Genomic DNA, 19,578 nt, shown 5'->3' with positions numbered 1-19,578 from the left:
TGTCCTCTTTGTACCTCCTTCTCGTTACTGTATCCAACAGGATTTTATCAGTTCCCTACAGAGTCTGAAGCCTGATAATCTCCTTGAAACTTTTTACTGGCTTCTGGGTTGCTTCCCTTCCATATTTCATCTCTCCACTTCCAAATCATTATGAAGTTTCAAGGATGGTTCCAGAATTTGTACCTTTTTTGTGCTGAGGATTAGACCCAGGGGCATTCTACCTCTGAGGTACACCCTCAGCCCTATTTTATTTTTTATTTAAAAATAAGAGTCTCGCTAAGTTGCTGAGGCTAGCTTCAAACCTGGGATCTTGTGTGCCACCACACCAGGCAAATTTGTACCTTTTGAAGATCTCCAGTGCTGTCCTAATGGCAATACCCCAACTGGACTCTTGAGCTCTGTTCTAGTCCGGTTATCTGCCTAGACTTACTTTTTGTAGCTAGAACAGCAGATCTCAAAAGCTATAAACCAAGTGCAGTAGCACATGCGTAAAATCCAAGCAACTCAGGAGGCTGAGGCAGGAGGATCACGAGTTTAGGGCCAGGCTGGACAACACAGTGACACCCTGACTCAAGATATTTTTGAATACTATTTCCAGTATTAGCTATTACTATTATCTGATAACCTCCAGAGTGGCCTGATATTTTCCGACCTCTACCTTTGCTCATGTTTCTTCAAGAATGAAGGAAGGATATAGTGTTACTGGGGAGGCCAGGAAGGGAGCATCACGAGTTTGAGACTAGCACAAAGCAATTCAGTGGCACCTTCTCTCTAAATAAAGAACTGGGCACAGTGGTGTATGCCTATAGTCCCAGTACTTTTGGAGGCTGAGATAAAAGGATAACAGAGTCGAGGCCAGCCTCAGCAACTTAGCGAGTCCCCATTTCAAAATAAAAAATAAAAAGCTGGGTGTGGTGGCACATGCCTGCAATTCTAGTACTTTTGTGGCTAGCTTTAGTAATTAAAAAAAAGAAAGCCAGGCATGGTGGTGCCCGCTTATATCCCAGCATTTGGGAGGCTGAGATGGGAGGATCACAGGTTCGTGGACAGTCTCATCTACTTAGTATAACTCTTTGCAACCCATGAGACCCCATTTTTAAAGAATAAAAAATAGAGATAGAGCTGGAGATGTAGCTCAGAAGTAGAATGCCCCTGGGTTCCAGCCCCAGCAGCAACAACAACCAAAAAAAAAAAAAAAAAAAAAAAAAAGGCTAGGGTAGAATGGCCCTGGGTTCAATTCCAGTACCACCAAAGTTTAAAAAAATAAAGGCTGGGAGTGGTGGCGCACGCTTGTAATCCCCATGCTTGGGAGGCTGAGACAGGAGGATCGCACGGGTTCCAAGCCAGCCTCAGCTACTTTACTTTTTTTTTTTTTTTTTTTTGGTGGTACTGGAGTTCCTGGAAACCCTTCTACGTCTGGGCTACACTCCCAGACCTATTTTTATACTTTTTTATTTGGAAACAGGGTCTCTTAAGCCAGTGCGGCTGGCTTCGAACCTGCATGATCCTCCTGTCTCTGCTTCCCAAGCGGGGGGTGGGGGGATTACAAGCGTGCGCCACCACGACCGGCAGCCTCAGCTACTTATTGAGGCTCTCAGCAACTTGGTGAGTCCCTGTTTCCAAGTAAAGTACAAAATAGATCTGGGAGTATAGCCAGGAGGTAGAATGCCCCTGGGGTCCATCCCCAGTACCATGCACACACACAAAAAAAACCCTGAGCCGGGTGTGGTGGCACACACTTGTAATCCCAGCACTTCTTGGGAGGCTGAGACAGGAGGACTGCACAGGTTCTATGCCAGCCTCAGCTACTTAGTGAGGCTCTCAGCAACTTAGTGAGACCTTGTTTCCAAATAAATATATATATAAAAAAATAGGTCTGGGAATGTAGCCCAGCAGTAGAAAGCCCCTGTGTTCCATCTCCCGCACCACACACACAAAATAAATAAATAAATAAAATAAGCTGAGAGTTGTGGCACATGCTTATAATCCCAGCATTTGGGAGGCTGAGACAGGAAGATCAATGTTCAAGGACAGCCTCAGCTACTACTTAGGCCCTTGGCAACTCAGTGAGACCTTGATTCCAAATAAAGAATAAAAAATAGGGCTGCGGGTGTAGCTCAGAGGTAAAATGCCTGAGTTTCATCCTCAGAACTGCAAAAATATTTGCATGGTTAATTCCCAAGGCACACACACAACAAATAGTCCTTTTCCTTTTTCCAATGATGTACCCTTACCTCATCAGATCTCTTTCTGGAAATCCCAATTGGGCTGGGGTGTAGCTTGGAGGTTGAATGCCCCTGGGTTCAATCCCCAATGCACCACACAAAAAAATAAACTACTCACACTAACATCAAATCAGATGAAAGAGAAAAGGAATTTTACCACTCTTCTTGAGAAGTTCTCCTTTTCGTGATTTCTCCAGGTTTTCAATAAACTGCTCAAATATTTTCACATAAGGGGCTAGACTGGTCTTCTTATAATCTAAATTATGAAGCAAGTACATTATAATTAGTACGTTATCACTGGGTTTGGTGGTATACACTTGTAATCTCAGTAATTGGGAGGCTGAGAGAGGAGGATCGCAGATTCTTGGCCAGCCTCAGCTACTTAGTGAGGCCCTCCACAATTAGTGAGACCCTGTTTTAAAATAAAGAATAAAAAATATGGCTGGGAGTGTAGCCTGGAGGCAGAATGCCTCTGGGTTCAATACCTAGTACTGTAAAAAAAAGAAAGAAAAAAAAAAGAAAAGAAAATTAGTATGTTGTCAGTAAGAATAACATGAAACTATAACTTGATAAGTGTATTTTTTTTTTTTTTTTGGTTACTGGATATTGAACTCAGAGGCATTCTATCTCTGAGATACACCTCCAGCCCTATTTTAAATTTTTACTTTGCAACAATGTCTCCCTAGGTTGGTGAGAGTCTTACTGTTTGCTGAAGTTATCATCAAACCTATGATCCTTCTGTCTCAGCCTTCCAAAATCTGGGACTACAAGCGTGTGCCACCATGCCAGGCTAACTTTAAGTTTCATTAAGAATTTTCTAGGACCCGGGCCTGGTGGCACATGCTTGTAATCCCAGCATTTGGGAGGCTGAGACAGGAGGATTGCAGTTTGAGGACAGCCTCAGCTACTTAGTGAGGCTCTTTGCAACTCAGTGAGACTCTGTTTCAAGATAAAGAATAAAAAATAGGGGTGAGGATATGGCTCAGAGGTAGAATGCTCTGGGTTCCACCCCCAGTAACACACACACACACACACACACACACACACACACACACACACACACACACACAGAATTTTCTAGGACTGGGGTTATAGTTTAGTGACAGAGTATATAGCATACCTAAGGTTCATTATTTTAACAAAAGTTCACAAGCTGGGTGTGGTGGCACAGGCTTGTAATCCCAGCATTTGGGAGGCTGAGACAGAAGGATCACGGTTGTGGACAGCCTCAGCTACTACTTAGTGAAGCCCTTTGCAACTCAGTGAGACCCTGTTTCAAAATAAATAATAAATAAAAAAAATAGGGCTGGGGGTGTAGCTCAGAGGTCAAATGCCCCTGGCTTCCATCCCCCCCCACACACACACAAAAAAAAAAAGAAAATCCAAAAAATTACTTTGAGGCAGCGTCATGCTAAGTTGCCAGGCTGACCTTGAACTTGCAATCCTCTTGTCTCAGCCTCCCGAAGTAGCTGGCTTTATTGATTCCTTATACTGTTTTCCCTGAGTTCCTTTTTCCAGTTTATTGTTGTATTTCACGTTGGAGACTTTTTTCCACATATTTTAAACAGAATATTTATAACCACTCCACAGACATTAGTACTGGAATATACTATTACTTGATATTATGTTGGAGCTGATATAGATGAAGCAATATTTGAACTTGGATTTTATTTTTTGTGGTACTGGGTTTTGAACCCAGAGGCATTCTACCTCTGAGTTATACCTCTACCCCTTTTTATTTTTGTTTTGAAATAGGATCTCAAAGCTGGGCTTGGTGGCACATGCTTGTAATCACAGTATTTGAGAGGCTGAGACAGGAGGATAACAGGTTTGTGGTTAGCCTCATCAATTTGTGAGGCTCTCTGCAACTTAGTGAAAACCTGTTTCAAAATAAAGAATAAAATAAGCCTGAGGGGGTGCTGCTCAGAGGTAGAATGTCCCTATGTTTCATCCCCAGTACCACAAAAAAAAAAAAAAAAAATCCTCAGTTCATTCAAATTCCTTCTTCTCCCCGCCCCCCAGTACCACTAAAATAAATAAATAAATAAATTAATTAATTAATTTAAAAAAAGAAAAAAACTTCAATAAAGAATAAAAAAGAGGGCTGGGGGAGTAGCTTGGAGGTTCTAACTCCAGTAATGCAGGGGAAAAAAATGGGTCTGAAGGTGTATGTAGGAGGTAGAACGCCCCTGGGTTTAATCCCTAGTACCAAAAAAAAAAAAAAAAAAAACAACCCACAATTATAATCAACAAAATAAAGTGAAGCTTTAATATATTTGCATACCTCTGGTTCTATGTTTGATATCAGATTCAGCTTCAGTATCCTCTTTTTCTGTTTCATTGGTGGAAATAACATCCAATTCATGGCAGATGAAACTACAAGTTACAGAATAAGAAAAATTTGAAGTTGGTTCCAGGTAAGCATTACCCAGCATTTGGTAGCACACAAATCCAATTAAGATTTTTATGAAAAATTATTTGGCAGGACACAAGGCATAGTTCAGCAGTGAAGCACTAACTTGCTACGCATGTGTAAGAAAGACCCTGAATTTGAATCCTAGCAATGAAAACAGGTGGCCAACCAAATTTGTCATCTTCTAAATACCATGATCTGATCTTGGAATTTTTCATGTACATTATCATATTAAAGAACAGAATATCATAGCTGGGCATGGTGGTGTATGATTGTAATCCCAGTACTTAGAAAGCTGAGACAGGAAGATTCCAGTTTCAAAGCCTGCCTTGGTAATTTAGCAAGGCTCTCAGCAATCTAGTGAGACCCTGTTTCCAAATAAGATATAAAAAGTTGGTCTGGGGGTGTAGCTTGGAAGGTGAATTTTTTTCTGGGTTCAATCCCCAGAAAAAAAAACCCAAAACAACAAAACCAGAAAAACATAAGAATGGGAAATCATGTAGTAAAAAGCTTAAAAAAAATTTTTTTTACAGGTCCAGCTATCGAACCAGGGCCTCACATATGCTAGACAAGTGTTCTAATGCTGACTTACATCTTTACCCTTAGAGACATTTGTAATACTTTACAGTTGGCATTTCCAGATATTATCATTATCATTATTATTTGTGGTACTAGGGATTGAACCCAGGGGCATTTTACCTCTGAGCTACACCTCTGGTCATTTATAAAAAAATTTTTTTGGGCTAGGCATGGTGGCACACATTTGTAGTCCCAGCATTCGGGAGACTGAGACCAGAGGATCGTGGTTCATGGACAACCTCAGCTACTTAGCAAAGTCCTTTGCAACTCAGTGAGACCTTGTTTCAAAAATAAAAAGACTAGCATTTGAGAGGCTGAGACCGGAGGATCGGAGTTCATGGACAGCCTCAGCTACTTAGCAAGGCCCTTTGCAACTCGAACCCTGTTTCAAAATAAATAAATAAAGAAAAAAAAAAAAAAAAAAAAAAAACTAGGGCTGGGGGTGTAGCTCAGAGGTAAAATGCCCCTGGGTTCCATCCTCAGTACCACAAAATAAATAAATAAAAATTATAAAAAGACTAAAAAATAGAGCTGAGGATGTAGTTTGGAGGTACAATGCCCCTGGGCTCCATCCTCAGTACTGCAAGGAAAAAAATATTTTTTATTTTTTTGTACTGGAGATTGAACCCAGAGGCATCCTACCTCTGAAGTACATCCCCATCCCTTTTCATTTTGTAACAAGGTCTTGCCAAGTTACTGACCCTGGCTTCAAATCTGTGATTCTCTTGTCTTAGTCTCCTAAGTACTGTGATTACAGGCATGTGCCACCACACCTGGCAAAAAAATTTTTTTGAAACAGGGCTTCCCTAGATTACTGAGACTTTTGCTACTTGCTGAGGTTATCCGTGAAATTGCAATCCTCCCATCTCAGCCTCCTAAGTACTGGTATTGTAGGCATATACCACCATGCTTAGCTTATTCTTTTTGGTACTGGGAATTAAGTGCAGAGCCCTACAACTGAGCCGCACACTTAGCTCTCCCAGACTTTTTTTTTTTGTGGTACTGGGGGTGGAACCCAGGGGCTTTCTACCTCCAGGCTATACTCCCAGACCTATTTTATACTTATTTGGAAACAGGGTCTCATTCAGTAGCTGAGGTTGGCTTTGAACCTGTGCGATCCTCCTGTCTCAGCCTTCCAAGCACTGGGATTACAAGCGTGTGCCACCATGCCCGGCATCCCTCCCCTATTTTATAATTCTTTATTTTGTAACAGGGTCTCACTAAGTTGTGGTGGGCCTCACTAAGTAGGTGAGGCTGTTCGCGAATCCTGATCCTCCGGTTTCAGCCTCCCAAATGCTGGTATTACAAGCATGCACCATCATGACTGGCTCCAGACTTATTTTTTTGTACTAGGGATTGAACCCAGCAGCATTTCACTTCCAACCTATACTCTCAGCCCTTTTAAAAATTTTGCAGTATTGGGGATGGAACCCAGGCATTCTACCTCTGAGCTATACCCCCAGCCCTATTTTTCAGTCTTTTTATTTTTGAAACGGAGTAACACTGAGTTGTAAAGGGCCTTGCTAAGTAGCTGAGGCTATTTGCAAACTGCGATCCTCCAGTCTCAGCCTCTCAAATGCTGCCTTTTTAAAATTTTGAAACAAAGAGCCAGGCGTGGTGGCGCACGCTTGTAATCCCCGCACTTGGGAGGCGGAGACAGGAGGATCGCGCAGGTTCGAAGCCAGCCTTACTGGCGTAAGAGACCCTGTTTCAAAAATATAAAATAGGTCTGGGAGTGTAGCCCAGAGGTAGAAGGGCTTCTAGGAACCCCAGTACCACCAAAAAAAAAAAAAAAAAAAAAAAAAAAATTTTTTTGAAACAAAGTCTTGCTAAGTTGCTGAGGCAGGCCACAAACCTGCAAATGTGTTGTCTCAGGCTCCTAAGTACTGGGATTATAAGCATGTGCCACCAAGTCTGACCCCCATGACTTATTTGACCTTAGAATATTTTTCTTCCAAAATAGCTTAAGAACTTTTTTTTCCTTTGTAGTATTGGAGATGGAACCAAGGGACATCCTACCTCCAAGTGACATTTTTCATTGTTTTTATTTTGAAACAGGATCTGAGTTGCAAGGGGCCTCACTAAGTAGCTGAGGCATCCATGAACCGCAATCCTCCTGTCTCAACCTCCCAAATGCCGGGATTACAAGCGTGGGCCACCACGCCCGGCTCATTGAAGAACTTTTAATTGCTCTCTTAGGGAATCACCATTTATTCTTTGAGCCAAGTGTTTCTATAACAAAATATACCATTCCAGTGTGGCTACTACCTATGTAAGAAGGGATCTAATAAAATCTACTTAAAATTCAGAACAATGTTCATAGACAAATAAGGAGTGATCAGTGATCTGGAACATACCTTATAGTTGGGACACTAAACGGATCAAACTGATCCACCTTCTGTAAATCAATAGGCACAGAAATGCGACCTGTAAGAACCAGAGATTAGAAACTGATGAGTGTGGAATACAAATCATTACAGACTGTCTTCTATAAGTCACTTTTTGGCTAACATTTTACAAGGGGTTAGGTTTATCTTTTAAGAACAATATTTAGAAATATAAATTACTTTCAAATTGATTGTGGCTCTTCTCTTAAAAGGCAGTAACAACAAAAAAACAGGTATGAAGAATGTTGCGTTATTTTCCAGTTACTCTTATTCCAGTTACATCTATACTTCGAAGTAAAATGTTTAATAGGGTGGTGCTTGTAATCCCACCTACTTGGGAGGCTAAGGCAGGAGGATCACAAGTTTAAGGCCTACCATGGTAATTTAGTGAGACCCTGCCTTGAAAAATTAAAAAACCATTGGGAGTGGTGGCACACACCTGTAATCCCAGTACTTGGGAGTCTGAGACAGGAGGATCACAGATTGCAGAACAGACTCAACATAGTGAAGCTCAACAACCTAGTGAGCCTATTTCAGAAACAAAAATTAAAAGGGCTGGTGGTGCTGGGTGTGGTGGTACACACTTGTAATCCCAGTATTTGGGAAGCTGAGACAGAGGACCGCAGGTTTGCCGCCAGCCTTAGCCACTTAGTGAGGCCCTCTGTAATTTTGTGAGTCCCTGTTTCAAAAATAAAGAATAAACTGGGTGTGGTAGCACAAGCTTGTAATCCCAGCACTTGAGAGGCTGAGACAGGTGGATCGCAGTTCGTGGACAGCTTCAGTTACTTAGTGAGGCCCTTTGCAACTCAGTGAGACCCTGTTTCAAAATAAAGAATAAAAAATAGGGCTGGGGTGTAGCTTGGAGGTAGAATGCCCCTGGCTTCCATCCCCAGTACTGAAAAAAAAAAAAAAAAAAAAAAAAAGAATAAAAAATAGGGCTGGAGTTATACCTTGGAGGTAGAGCATCCCTGGGTTCAATCCCCAGTATTGCACACCCCCCCCCCAAAAAAAAAGGACTCAGGGTAGTGGGAGTGGTGGTTCAGGCTTGTAATCCCAATACTTGGGAGGCTAAGATAGGAGGATCGCAGTTTTGAAACCAGCAACTTAGTGAGGTACCCAACTTAGTGAGACTGTTTCAAAATAAAAAATATAAAGCTGGGCATGGTGGTGCACACTTTTAATCCCAGTACTTGGGAGGCTGAAACAGGAGGATCACAGGTTTGTGGCCAGCCTCGGCAACTTAGTGAGACTGTTGCAAAATAAACTCTAAAAGACAGGCATGGTGGCACACGCTTGTAATCCCAGTACTTGGGAGGCTGAAACAGGAGGATGGCACAGGTTCGAAGCCAGCCTCGGCTACTTAGTAAAGCTCTCAGCAACTCTCTATTTTGAAACAGGGTCTCACTAAGTTGTGGAGGGCCTCACTGAGTAGCTGAGGCTGGCAGTGAACTTGTAATCCTCCTGTCTTAACCTCTCAAGTACAAGCATAGTTTTCACATTCTGCCCTTGACCTTGGGAGCCTCCTTTCTTAGCCTCCTGGGATTACAGAAGACTGTGCCTACCTTGTTGTCCAGTAATTCTGAAGGACCCCACAAACTAATTCTAATACTGAGCATCAGAAATCCAATTGAAAAACATTTACGAGCCAGGTGTGGTGGTGCATGCTTGTAATCTCTGTGCTTGAGAGGCTGAAACAGGAGGATCGCACAGGTTCGAAGCCAGCCTCAGCTACTTAGTGAGGCTCTCAGCAACTTAATAAGACCATGTTTCCAAATAAAAATGTATAAGAAAAAATATGTCTGGGAGTATAGCCCAGAGGTAGAAAGCCTCTGGGTTCCACCCCCAATACCACCACCACCACCACCAAAAAAAAAAAAAGAAAAACATTTACATAATAGAAACTCTTATGGTAGCTATTCAATTGATAAGCAATAAACAAATAAATAAGTTACTAGTAGACAATTCTTCAACCTTTAATATCACAGACACAGGCATTTGTATCTAATGCCATGCCTGCTAAACCAAATAACTACTTTTTCTTTTTATTTCCCTTACTTTTTTTTACATTGTACCTGTTTTAGGATGAACACTAAAAGGGCTCTTCAGTAAATGATTGATTCCTTTGCTAACGTTGATATCCAGCCGTGGAAAACAGTACTGGAGCATAATCTCCCACTCCAGCAAGGGTCCACATTTGTCATTTTTTATATGCTAAAAGCAGATGCAAGGCTAGCATGAGAAGCAGTAGAAACTTTCAGTATTTCTTTAAAGGTTAAAAGAAATGGCCATCCTCTTTAACTAACCAAGCCAAACAATCAGAACTTGATTAAGAATTGCAGTATAATATTTATAAATATAGATTTTAGTGGAACATACCTGACTTGAACTGATTACTTTCTTCAAATATTCCCATCTCTGAAGCGAACTGTGAGACTTTTGAAAGCCTTTTTGAAGATCTTCATGAATTGGTGATGCGTAATTAAAGAACACACTCATCACGATCAACTTTGTTTTGTTTTGTGGCATTGAGATCTAACACAGGGGAATTCTACCTCTAAGCTATACCTCTAAGCTATTCAGCTCTATTTTAGTTATTTTGAAACTAAGTTTCAGAGAGCCTCCCTATCAATAACTTGGTGAGGCTGTTCACAGACCTGTGATCCTTCTGTCTTAGCCTCCTAAGTGCTGGGGCTATAGGCAAGTGCCACCATGCCTGGCACAGCTTACTTTTTAGTATGTATTGTCACAAGGCTATCTAAAGTTCGCACATATTTAGAAAGTACTATTAATGTCTTCTAAAACATTGTTAAACACTTTTAAAAATTCTCCTATAAGGCCGGGCATGGTGGCACATGTTTGTAATCTCAGCATTTGGGAGGTAGAGACCAGAGGATCATGTTTCGCAGCCAGCTTCAGCTACTTAGTGAGGTCCTTTGCAACTCAGTGAGACCCTGTTTCAAAATAAAGAATAAAAATAGAACTAGGGGGTGTAGCTCAGAGGTAGAATGCTCCTGGGTTCCACCCCCAATACAAAAAAAAAAAAAAAAAAACCCAAAATCAAAAAACAAAAGAAAGAAAAAAAAATTCTCCTATAAAAATACAATACAGCAGGGCATAGTGGTGCATACTTGTAATCCTAGCATTTGGGAGGCTGAGATAGGAGGATCATGGTTTCACGAACAGCCTCAGCTACTTAGTGAGGCACTCTGCAACTCGGTGAAACTCAGTATTTCAAAATAAAAATAAAAAATAGGAGCCGGGCATGGTGGTACATGCTTGTAATCCCAGAATTCGGGAGGCTGAGACAGGAGGATCGCAGTTCGCAGACAGCCTTAGCTACTTACTGAAGCACTCCGCAACTTAGTGAGACCCTGTTTCAAAATAAAGAATAAAAAATTAAATAGGGCAGGAGATGTAGCTTGGAGCGTGAATGCCCCTGGGTTCCATCCCCAGACCTACCAAAAAAAAAAAAAAAAAAACTTTTTAGTAGGCTGGGGGTATAGTTCAGAGATAGGAAAAAAAAAAAAAGGGTACAGTTTGGTGTGGTGGTGCACTCTTGTAATCCCAGCATTCGGGAGGCTGAGACTGGGAGATTGCAGTTTGCAGATAGCCTCAGGTACTTAGTGAGTCCTTCCACAACTTAGGCCCTATTTCAAAATGAAGAAAAAAAAAAAAAAGGGGCAAGGGTATAGCTCAGAGTGACCCTGGGTTCCATCCCCAGTATTGCAAAACAAACAAAAAAAGTACAAAATGGGCATGGTGGCACATGCTAGTAATCCTAATACTTGGGAGGCTAAGACAGGAGAATTGAAGGTTTGTGGCTACCCTCAGCTACACAGTGAGGCCCTCTGCAACTTAAGAGACCCTGTTTCCAAATAAAGAATAAAAAATAGGGCTGGAGGTGTAGTTTGGAGGTAGAATAGCCTTGGGTTTAGTCCCCAGTATTACACACACACACACACACACACACACAAATACAATACAAATATAACAAAAAGGAATGCAAAATAATTATAAGGTATAATATAAAAGCTCTCCTTGGTGTGCACACATTTAGACAAAATGATTCAGCATTCTTTAGCCATTAATTCTAGGACCAACTTCCAAAATGAGGAAACTCACTTACAAAATGACTCCATTTCTATTGTATTTCAGACTAGAGATACAAAAAACAGAAATACAGGAAATATTTGTGTAAAAAAATATTAAACTTAGCTGGGCGTGGTGGTGCATGCTTATAATCCCCACGCTTGGGAAGTGGAGACAGGAGAATTGCGCAGGTTCGAAGCCAGCTTTGCTGGCTTAAGAGACCCTGTTTCCAAATTTAAAAAAATATAAAATAGGTCTGGGAGTGTAGCCCGGAGGTAGAAGGGCTTCCAGGAACCTCAGTACTACCAAAAAATAAATAAATAAATAAATAAATAAATAAATAAATAAATAAAAAATTAAACTTTTACCAGTAAATAGAAGAAAATATACAAGCAGAACACATACTATCACAGATCAATACAACTAGTTCACATAGAAATGCTGTCAGGAAAGGATATTCTCAGGAACAAGGGCTAAAATCTTATCCCAGCTTTCTTTATTTTCAAGAATATCTTGATCAACCAAGGCATATTCTTCAAAGTATTTCTGAATTATATTTATAGATCTTCTGTAGGAAGAATAGCAACAACAAAATCCCATTACAATTAAAAACACGCAAGTCATACAGGTACTGTTGTGCCTCAGTGGGAGGCTACTGCTTAGTTTTCAGAACTTAAGTAGGTAAGATGGGAATAATACCTCTTTGATAATTTATTTATTTATTTATCGTGGTACTGGGGATGGAACCCAGGGGCCTTCTACCTCTGGGCTATATTCCCAGACCTATTTTACATTTTTTATTTGGAAATAGGGTCTTACTAAGTTGCTGAGAGCCTCACTAAGTTTAGGCTGGATTTGAACCTGCACGATCCTGTCTCAGCCTCCCAAGTACTAGGATTGCAAGCGTGCACCACCACTCCTGGCTCTAGTTTCTGAGACTTAAAGTAAGACACTAAGGGGAAAGAACCTAGCATAATACTTGGCACAGAATATATATTAGCCTCTTTTTTCCCCCCAGTATTAGGAATCGAACCCAGGGTCTCCTGCCTAATAGGTAAACACTTTACCATCCTCATCCCTTTTTTAAAATTAAGTATATCGTATTTGCAGTTTGCAAACGAACTTCACATCTATGATTTCATTTAATCTTTGCCATCACCCTGAAACAAGTGGAACAGATGTTGTTCTTATCACATATAAGAAAATGGAAGACCCAAGATTTTTTTTCTGTGTGTGTGGTGCTGGGGACTGAATCCAGGGGCATTCTACCTCAGAGCTACACCCGTAACCCTACACCCCCTGCCCTATTTTATTTTCTTATTTTGAAACAGGGTCTCACTATTTGTGGAGGAACTTACTAAGTTGCCAGGGCTGGCCATAAACCTGCAATCTTCCTGTCTCAGCCTCCCAAGTACTGGAATTACAGGCATGCACTACCAAGCCCAGCTTCCAAGATGTGTGTGTGAGCGCACACACACTCACTAATAGGGATTGAACTCATGGACATTCTATCTCTGAGCTACACCCCCAGCCCTATTTTTTTATTTTATTATTATTTTTTTGTGGTACTGGGGGTAGAACCCAGGGGTTTTTCTACCTCTGGGTTATACTCTCAGATCTATTTTATACTTTATTTGGAAACAGGGTCTCAGTTGCTGAGAGCCTCACTAAGTAGCTGAGGCTGGCTTCGCACCTGTGTGATCCTCCTGTCTCAGCCTCCCAAGCGCTGGGATTACAAGTATGCGCCACCACGCCCAGCTGCCAGCCCTATATTTTAATTTTTATTTTGAAATAGGATTTCTGATAAGAGTCTCACTACTTGCTGAGGCCACCCTTGAACCTGTGATCTTCCTGTCTCAGCCTCCCAAATACTGGGATGACAGATGTGCACCACCACACCTGGCTCCAAGATATTTCTAAGGTCATATTAAGTGGTCGAACCATGATCCTTCTATCTCAGCCTCTCAAATGCTGAGATTACAAGTGTGCGCCACCAGGGCTGGCTAAAGAACAAGGATTCTTACTCATAATATAATGCTATTTCCACTATCCTAGAGAATTAGTGAATTCAATGTAAAGAGCATGGGCTTTGGAGTTAGGCATACAAGGATTGAATGTTAAATGTAACAAGTGAAGCAGAACATGGTGGTGCACGCTTGCAATCCCAGCATTTGGGAAGCTGAGACTGGAGGATCATGGTTCACAGACAGTCCCCCGCAACTTAGTGAGACCCTATTTCAAAATAAAGAATAAAAATAGGGCAGAGGGGTGTAGCTTTGTTTAATGCCTCAGTATTCCACCCCCAGACCCACAAAAAATTAGTAAATAAATAAATAAAAAGTAACAAGTGTTGGGTGATGCTAATATATAACCTCTAGAACTCACTTTCCTCAGCTGTAAACAGACACTGCCCTATCTCTCAAGCAGCTGTTGAAGATAGATGAAAACAACTGTACTATCTTTCAGGAATACAGAACCATAAAATGGGCAGTCAATTAACTGTAGCTATGATTACTATAAAATGCTATCTAGCTGTGGAAATTGATAGCAAAATAATTCTAGAAGCATACAGGAGTAAATCAGACACTACTTAAACTGCATGAAGTCTTTTCCAACAGACCTGACAAAAGGGTGAATTTTTTCACTTAGGTGAACTTTCTTTTTAACATCTTGACCACCCTAAAAAAGAAATGATCAAAAAGAACTTTATGTATATTATATAACACATATGAAATAATTAAAATTTCTTTAATGTGTTCTATTATTACATTTTAAATAAAAATTCAAAGATATTGGCTAAATTTTATCAAAGTACAGAAGCTTAGCTACTATTTTATATCATCTCAATACCTGTAATTTCTAGGTTAACTTTACCTGACATAATTGAATAGAGAGATAATCTTTTTGCCACAAAGGTAGAGCATAAAATGAAATATCTTTTAAAATGTAGCTATTATGACTTGAAGTAACCATTGGTAAGATCATCTACTCTGGAATGTGAACACTATAAAAATAGTTAAATTTTCTGTTATTAAACATACCAGGCTTGGAAACATCTAGTAAACAAAAAGATGTAAATCATAATTAAGAGCATCTTACCTTTACAAGACTCAAATACTCAACTATCCCAGAACGGACTGCAGAGGACAGTTTTCTAACTGATTCATCACAGACCCAACAATGAACACCCCTCCTTCCAGAATATACCCAGAGACGATGCTCAAATCCAAAGTCCTCTGAGGAAAGGAGAAATAATAGGTTTTAAGACAAATCTGTAAGTTCCTATTTCTTTCTTTTTTTCCTGTTTGAGGTATGGTGGATTAAACTCAGGGCATTTTACCTCGAGCTTTTGAAATAGGGTCTCACTAAGTTCCTGAGGCTGGCCTCAAACCTGTGATCTTCCTATCTCAGTCTCTCAGGTACTGGGATTACAGGTATATACTACCATATCTGGCAAGAACTGTCATCTTTACATTTCCTTCAGCTAGAATAGTACCAAGCACAGAGTTACTCAAAAGAGTACTGAATTGGAAAAACAATTACACCGATTTGTTTAATAGCTGTATTAAAGTTTTTACTTTTCTTTTCTTTTTCTTCTTCTTCTTTTTTTTTTTTTTTTGCAGTACTTTGGATTGAACTCTGATGCTCAGGCTAGCCTCAAACTTATGATCCTCTTGCCTCTGCATCCTGCATAGCTGGGATTACAGGTGTGTGCACTGTACCTGGCCAACTTTATTCTTTTCTTTTTTCTTCTTGTACATTTCAAGGAGATATGAGATATACCAGAAACTTATAGAGACTAATATTCAGAGGAAAACAGACTCTTGCATTTGACGCCACTCAGATGCTACTGACACTTACCCTTCAAGGCTCGGTCGATGATGCGCATGGCCATTGTCATGAGGGTCCAGCACTTGGAACAAATGTCTGCAGAACTGGAGCAGAGTCATCATTATTCACTGTCAGTGATGCCATCCGACCTAAGGGCAAGTCCGACGGCACTTACCTACAGCACCTCCTCACATCATCATAGTCTGTCATGTCAATATCAAACACCAGCTCTTTTTCCTGAGCCTGGAAAGCTCCCAGCTTCACTGTATTGTGTTGACTGGGCTAGAAATACAAAATGTCAACCAGTTCAGTTCTAGAAGAGCCCACATGTTGTTAAGCCTGCCTATTTTTATCCATAAGGAAAAAGTTGTCAAAGAGAAACAAAGAAACTATATAACAAAAGGCCTGCATCAGTTAAAGTTTATTACTTCTTTTGTGTATGTGACTGAAATTTGAACACAGGGACATTCTACCTCTAAGTTATACCCCAGCCTTATTTTAGTTTTTTGTTTTGAAACAGGAACTCTTAACTGCCTGAGGCAGGCCATGAACCTGCAATCCTCCTGGTTTACACTCCCAAGTACTGGGATTACAGGCATGTGTCACCAAGCCCAGCAAAGTTCATTACATTAGATCCCACTTATTTATTTATTTATTTATTTATTTATTTATTTATTTATTTATTTATTTATTTTGGTGGTACTGGGGTTCCTAGAAGCCCTTCTACCTCCGGGCTACACTCCCAGACCTATTTTATACTTTTTTATTTTTGGAAACAGGGTCTCTTAAGCCAGCACAGCTGGCTTTGAACCTGTGCGATCCTCCTGTCTCTGCCTCCCAAGCGCAGAGATTACAAGCATGCGCCACCACGCCCGGCAATCCCACATATTTAGAGCTGATGAAAGTTTTAATTTTTATCTACTTAAAATAGGATGTGCTGAGCATGGTGGAGCATACCTGTAATCCCAATACTTGGAAGGCTGAGATAGGAGGATTGCAGGTTCAAGGACAGCCTCAATAAGCAGTGAGACTCATCAACTTAGTGAGACCTTGTTTCCAAATAAGAAATAAAATCAGGCTGGGGGTGCAGCTCAAAGGTAGAATGCCTCTAGGTTAAATCCCCTGTAACACACACACACATAAAATAAAATAAAATGAAATAAAATAAAATAGGGTTTTCTGGGCATGGTGGCACATGCCTGTAATCTCAGTACATGGGAGGCTGAGACAGGAGGATCAAAGGTTCAAAGACAGCTTCAGCAACCTAGCAAGACTCTGTTTGGAAATAAAAAAAATAAAAGAAAGGGCTGGAGGTATAGCTCAGAGGTAGAATGCCCCTGGGTTCAATTTCCAGTATTACCCCTTCCACACAAAAAAGGGTTTGATGACTACATATCTACTGTAAATATTTTTGACTGACAGAAATAATAAAGCTATTTTTTTTTTTTTTTTTTAGTTTTTAATATGTTTTTGTGGCACTAGAGATTGAACCCAGGGCATTCTACCTCTGAGCTACAACCCCAACCCTATTTATTTATTATCATTAATTCATTCATTTGGTACTGGGGATTGAACACTGAGCATTCTACTTCTGAGCTATATCCTCAAGCCTTTTTTATTTTCAAACAGGTCTCACTAAATTGCTGAGGCTGGCTTAGAACCTGAGATCCTCCTGTCTTAACATCCCAAGTACCGGAATTACAGGTAAGCACCACCACACCAGCTGAACTCTAAAACTTTATTTTCAAAACTCTCCCATTCTTAGTTTACAAAACAAGAGAAAGTACATTAAAAAGAAAAAGGTTTCTTACTCTGTGGGAATATACTGCACCTATATCAATCTTGTATGGATTCATTTTCTGCATCTCCTTTTCCAGATCACTTTGGTTACTGAAGGACTGGTAGCGAATGTAAATATCATCTTTCAATGTGAATGAAAATTCACGGTGTTGAAAATAATTCTTTACTACTACAAAATAAGAGTAAATTTTAAAGTTAATTTGGTAGTATACTCAGCTCAGGGCATTTATATAACATTAGCCAGTAAAATGATCTCTTTGATGAGGTCCTTGTGTCGAATACTGTTATGGATGTGAAAACAAAGGTCCTTGTTCCTGATCTGAAGGGATTTCCTATCTGATTTTGCTAGGAAACAGCAAAACACAGAGGAAAAAGAACAGAGATATTTTATTTATATACCCATTCAAACATATTTATTTATTTATTTATTTATTTATTATTTATTTATTTTGCAGTATTGGGGATGAAACCCAGGGGCATTCTACCTCCGAGCTACACCCCCAAGCCCTATTTTTTATTCTTTATTTTGAAACAGGGTCTCACTGAGTTGCAAAGGGCCTCACTAAGTAATAGCTGAGGCTGTCTGCGAACCACGATCCTCCTGTCTCTGCCTCCCAAATGCTAGGGTTACAAGCCTGTGCCACCATGCCCGGCTTCAAACATATTTATTTAAAAAATAATACAGTCAGAACTGCTGAGTGCTGGGATACAACATTAAAAAAGTTGGGTAAAAACTCTGAACCTAATAGTGCACTCCTTTAAATTTTGTGAAAAGGTAACTTATATACGATACATTTATTTCAAATATTCATACAAGCAGGGTGTGGTGGTGCAGCTTTTAAACTCAGTAGTTGGGAGGGTGAGACAGGAGGATCACAGGTTCTCGGCCTAGCCCCAGCTACTTAGGGAGACTCTGTTTCAAAATAAATAACAAAGCTTTTTATTTATTTTTTATTTATGGGCATGCTTGTAATCCCAGCGCTTGGGAGGCTGAGACAGGAGGATCGCACAGGTTCGAAGCCAGCCTCAGCTACTTAGTGAGGCTCTCAGCAACTTAGTGAGACCCTGTTTCCAAATAAAGTATAAAATAGGTCTGGAAGTGTAGCCCAGGGGTAGAAAGCCCCTGGGTTCCATCCCCAGTACCACAAATAAGTAAAATAAATAAATAAAAAATAGGGCAGAGGGTGTAGCTCAGAGGTAGAATGCCCCTGGGTTCAATCCTCAGTACCACCACCAAAAAGAAACCTCATATAAGCAATATTTTTATTTTATCATGTAAAAATTAAATAGACATTTAAGCCATTTTTGGTGATTAATTTTAACCTTATTTGAACATTTTTTTCCCCTTACGCGTGGGAAAGACCTGGACATGCCAGGAAAGACACGATGGTCTGTTTAAAAATTTTTTTTAATTGGTGCATTGTAGTCGTACATCTTAATGGAATACAAGATGGTACAGGCATACAAGCACACATCACCCAATTAGCCCTTACCCAATTTCCACCACATTTCCTCTCCTCTCTTGAGCCTTAGTGAATGACTTCGACTATTTGAACATTTGTAACACGTCGTTTAAAGGGATGTTTTGGAAACAATGAAAACTGAGGTGCAGAGTCATTTTAAATAAGTACTGCCGCCTCTCTCCCCTCGGTGGGCACTAACAGACGGGCTGTGAGGAAGAAAGTACCTCTTTTCTGGGAGACCTCGGTGCAGATCAAGGCTCTGCAGCTTCGTGCTTTAACCTAGTATCCCCTTGGCGGCAGTTTTTTTTTTTACCGTGTGGTCTCAGGTTGGTCATTAGACCCACTCTCACCAGAAAGATACTACTCAAAGGCGCCCGACACAAGGCGCGACTTAGAGGAGACACTAGGTTGTCCTTCTCAGGCCGCCCGGCCGGGGCCTCCTCACGCACGCTCCCGCTACCCACGCTGCTCCCAGCCTCCATACCTCCGCCATAGTTGAGCCAGCGATAGTAGTGGGAGTAGGGAAAGAGCCTCCGGTAATACAGCTTGAGCAGCTCCGGCAGTTCAGCGGGGTCGAACGACTCCATGGAACGCAGAACTGAATCCCGACAGGGACCCTGCAAAAATTGGCGGGAACGCGCCGCCAGCGTCTCGCCACTGCGCAGGCGCGTTGAGGCCGCGGGCGCCGCAGAGGCTGCCGGGAGTTGTAGTTCCCGCAGCTCGCAGGCGCCGCTGCCCTCAGGGGAGCCCACCTGTGGCTCGCAGGTGCAGGCCTGTGCATTCCAAGAAGA

At 40.9% G+C, this 19,578-nt stretch overlaps 1 protein-coding gene across 1 annotated transcript; it reads right to left on the bottom strand.

The window, feature by feature from the left end:
* Positions 1–2,350: 2,350 nt before the first annotated feature.
* PRIM1 (DNA primase subunit 1) lies at positions 2,351–19,374 on the bottom strand (the record flags this gene model as incomplete). Its single annotated transcript, XM_080704849.1, has 12 exons — positions 2,351–2,481; positions 4,510–4,601; positions 7,575–7,644; positions 9,677–9,815; positions 9,981–10,072; positions 12,152–12,261; positions 14,314–14,372; positions 14,793–14,929; positions 15,555–15,628; positions 15,700–15,806; positions 17,336–17,493; positions 19,272–19,374. The coding sequence occupies 12 exons, from the start codon at positions 19,372–19,374 to the stop codon at positions 2,351–2,353; spliced, it is 1,272 nt and encodes a 423-aa protein (XP_080560975.1).
* Between the last annotated feature and the right edge of the window lie 204 nt (positions 19,375–19,578).

The sequence above is a fragment of the Muscardinus avellanarius genome, assembly GCF_963383645.1.
Source record: "Muscardinus avellanarius genome assembly, chromosome: 11".
Classification (NCBI taxonomy): Eukaryota; Metazoa; Chordata; class Mammalia; order Rodentia; family Gliridae; genus Muscardinus; species Muscardinus avellanarius.
This window is presented reverse-complemented; position numbering and strand designations above follow the sequence as displayed.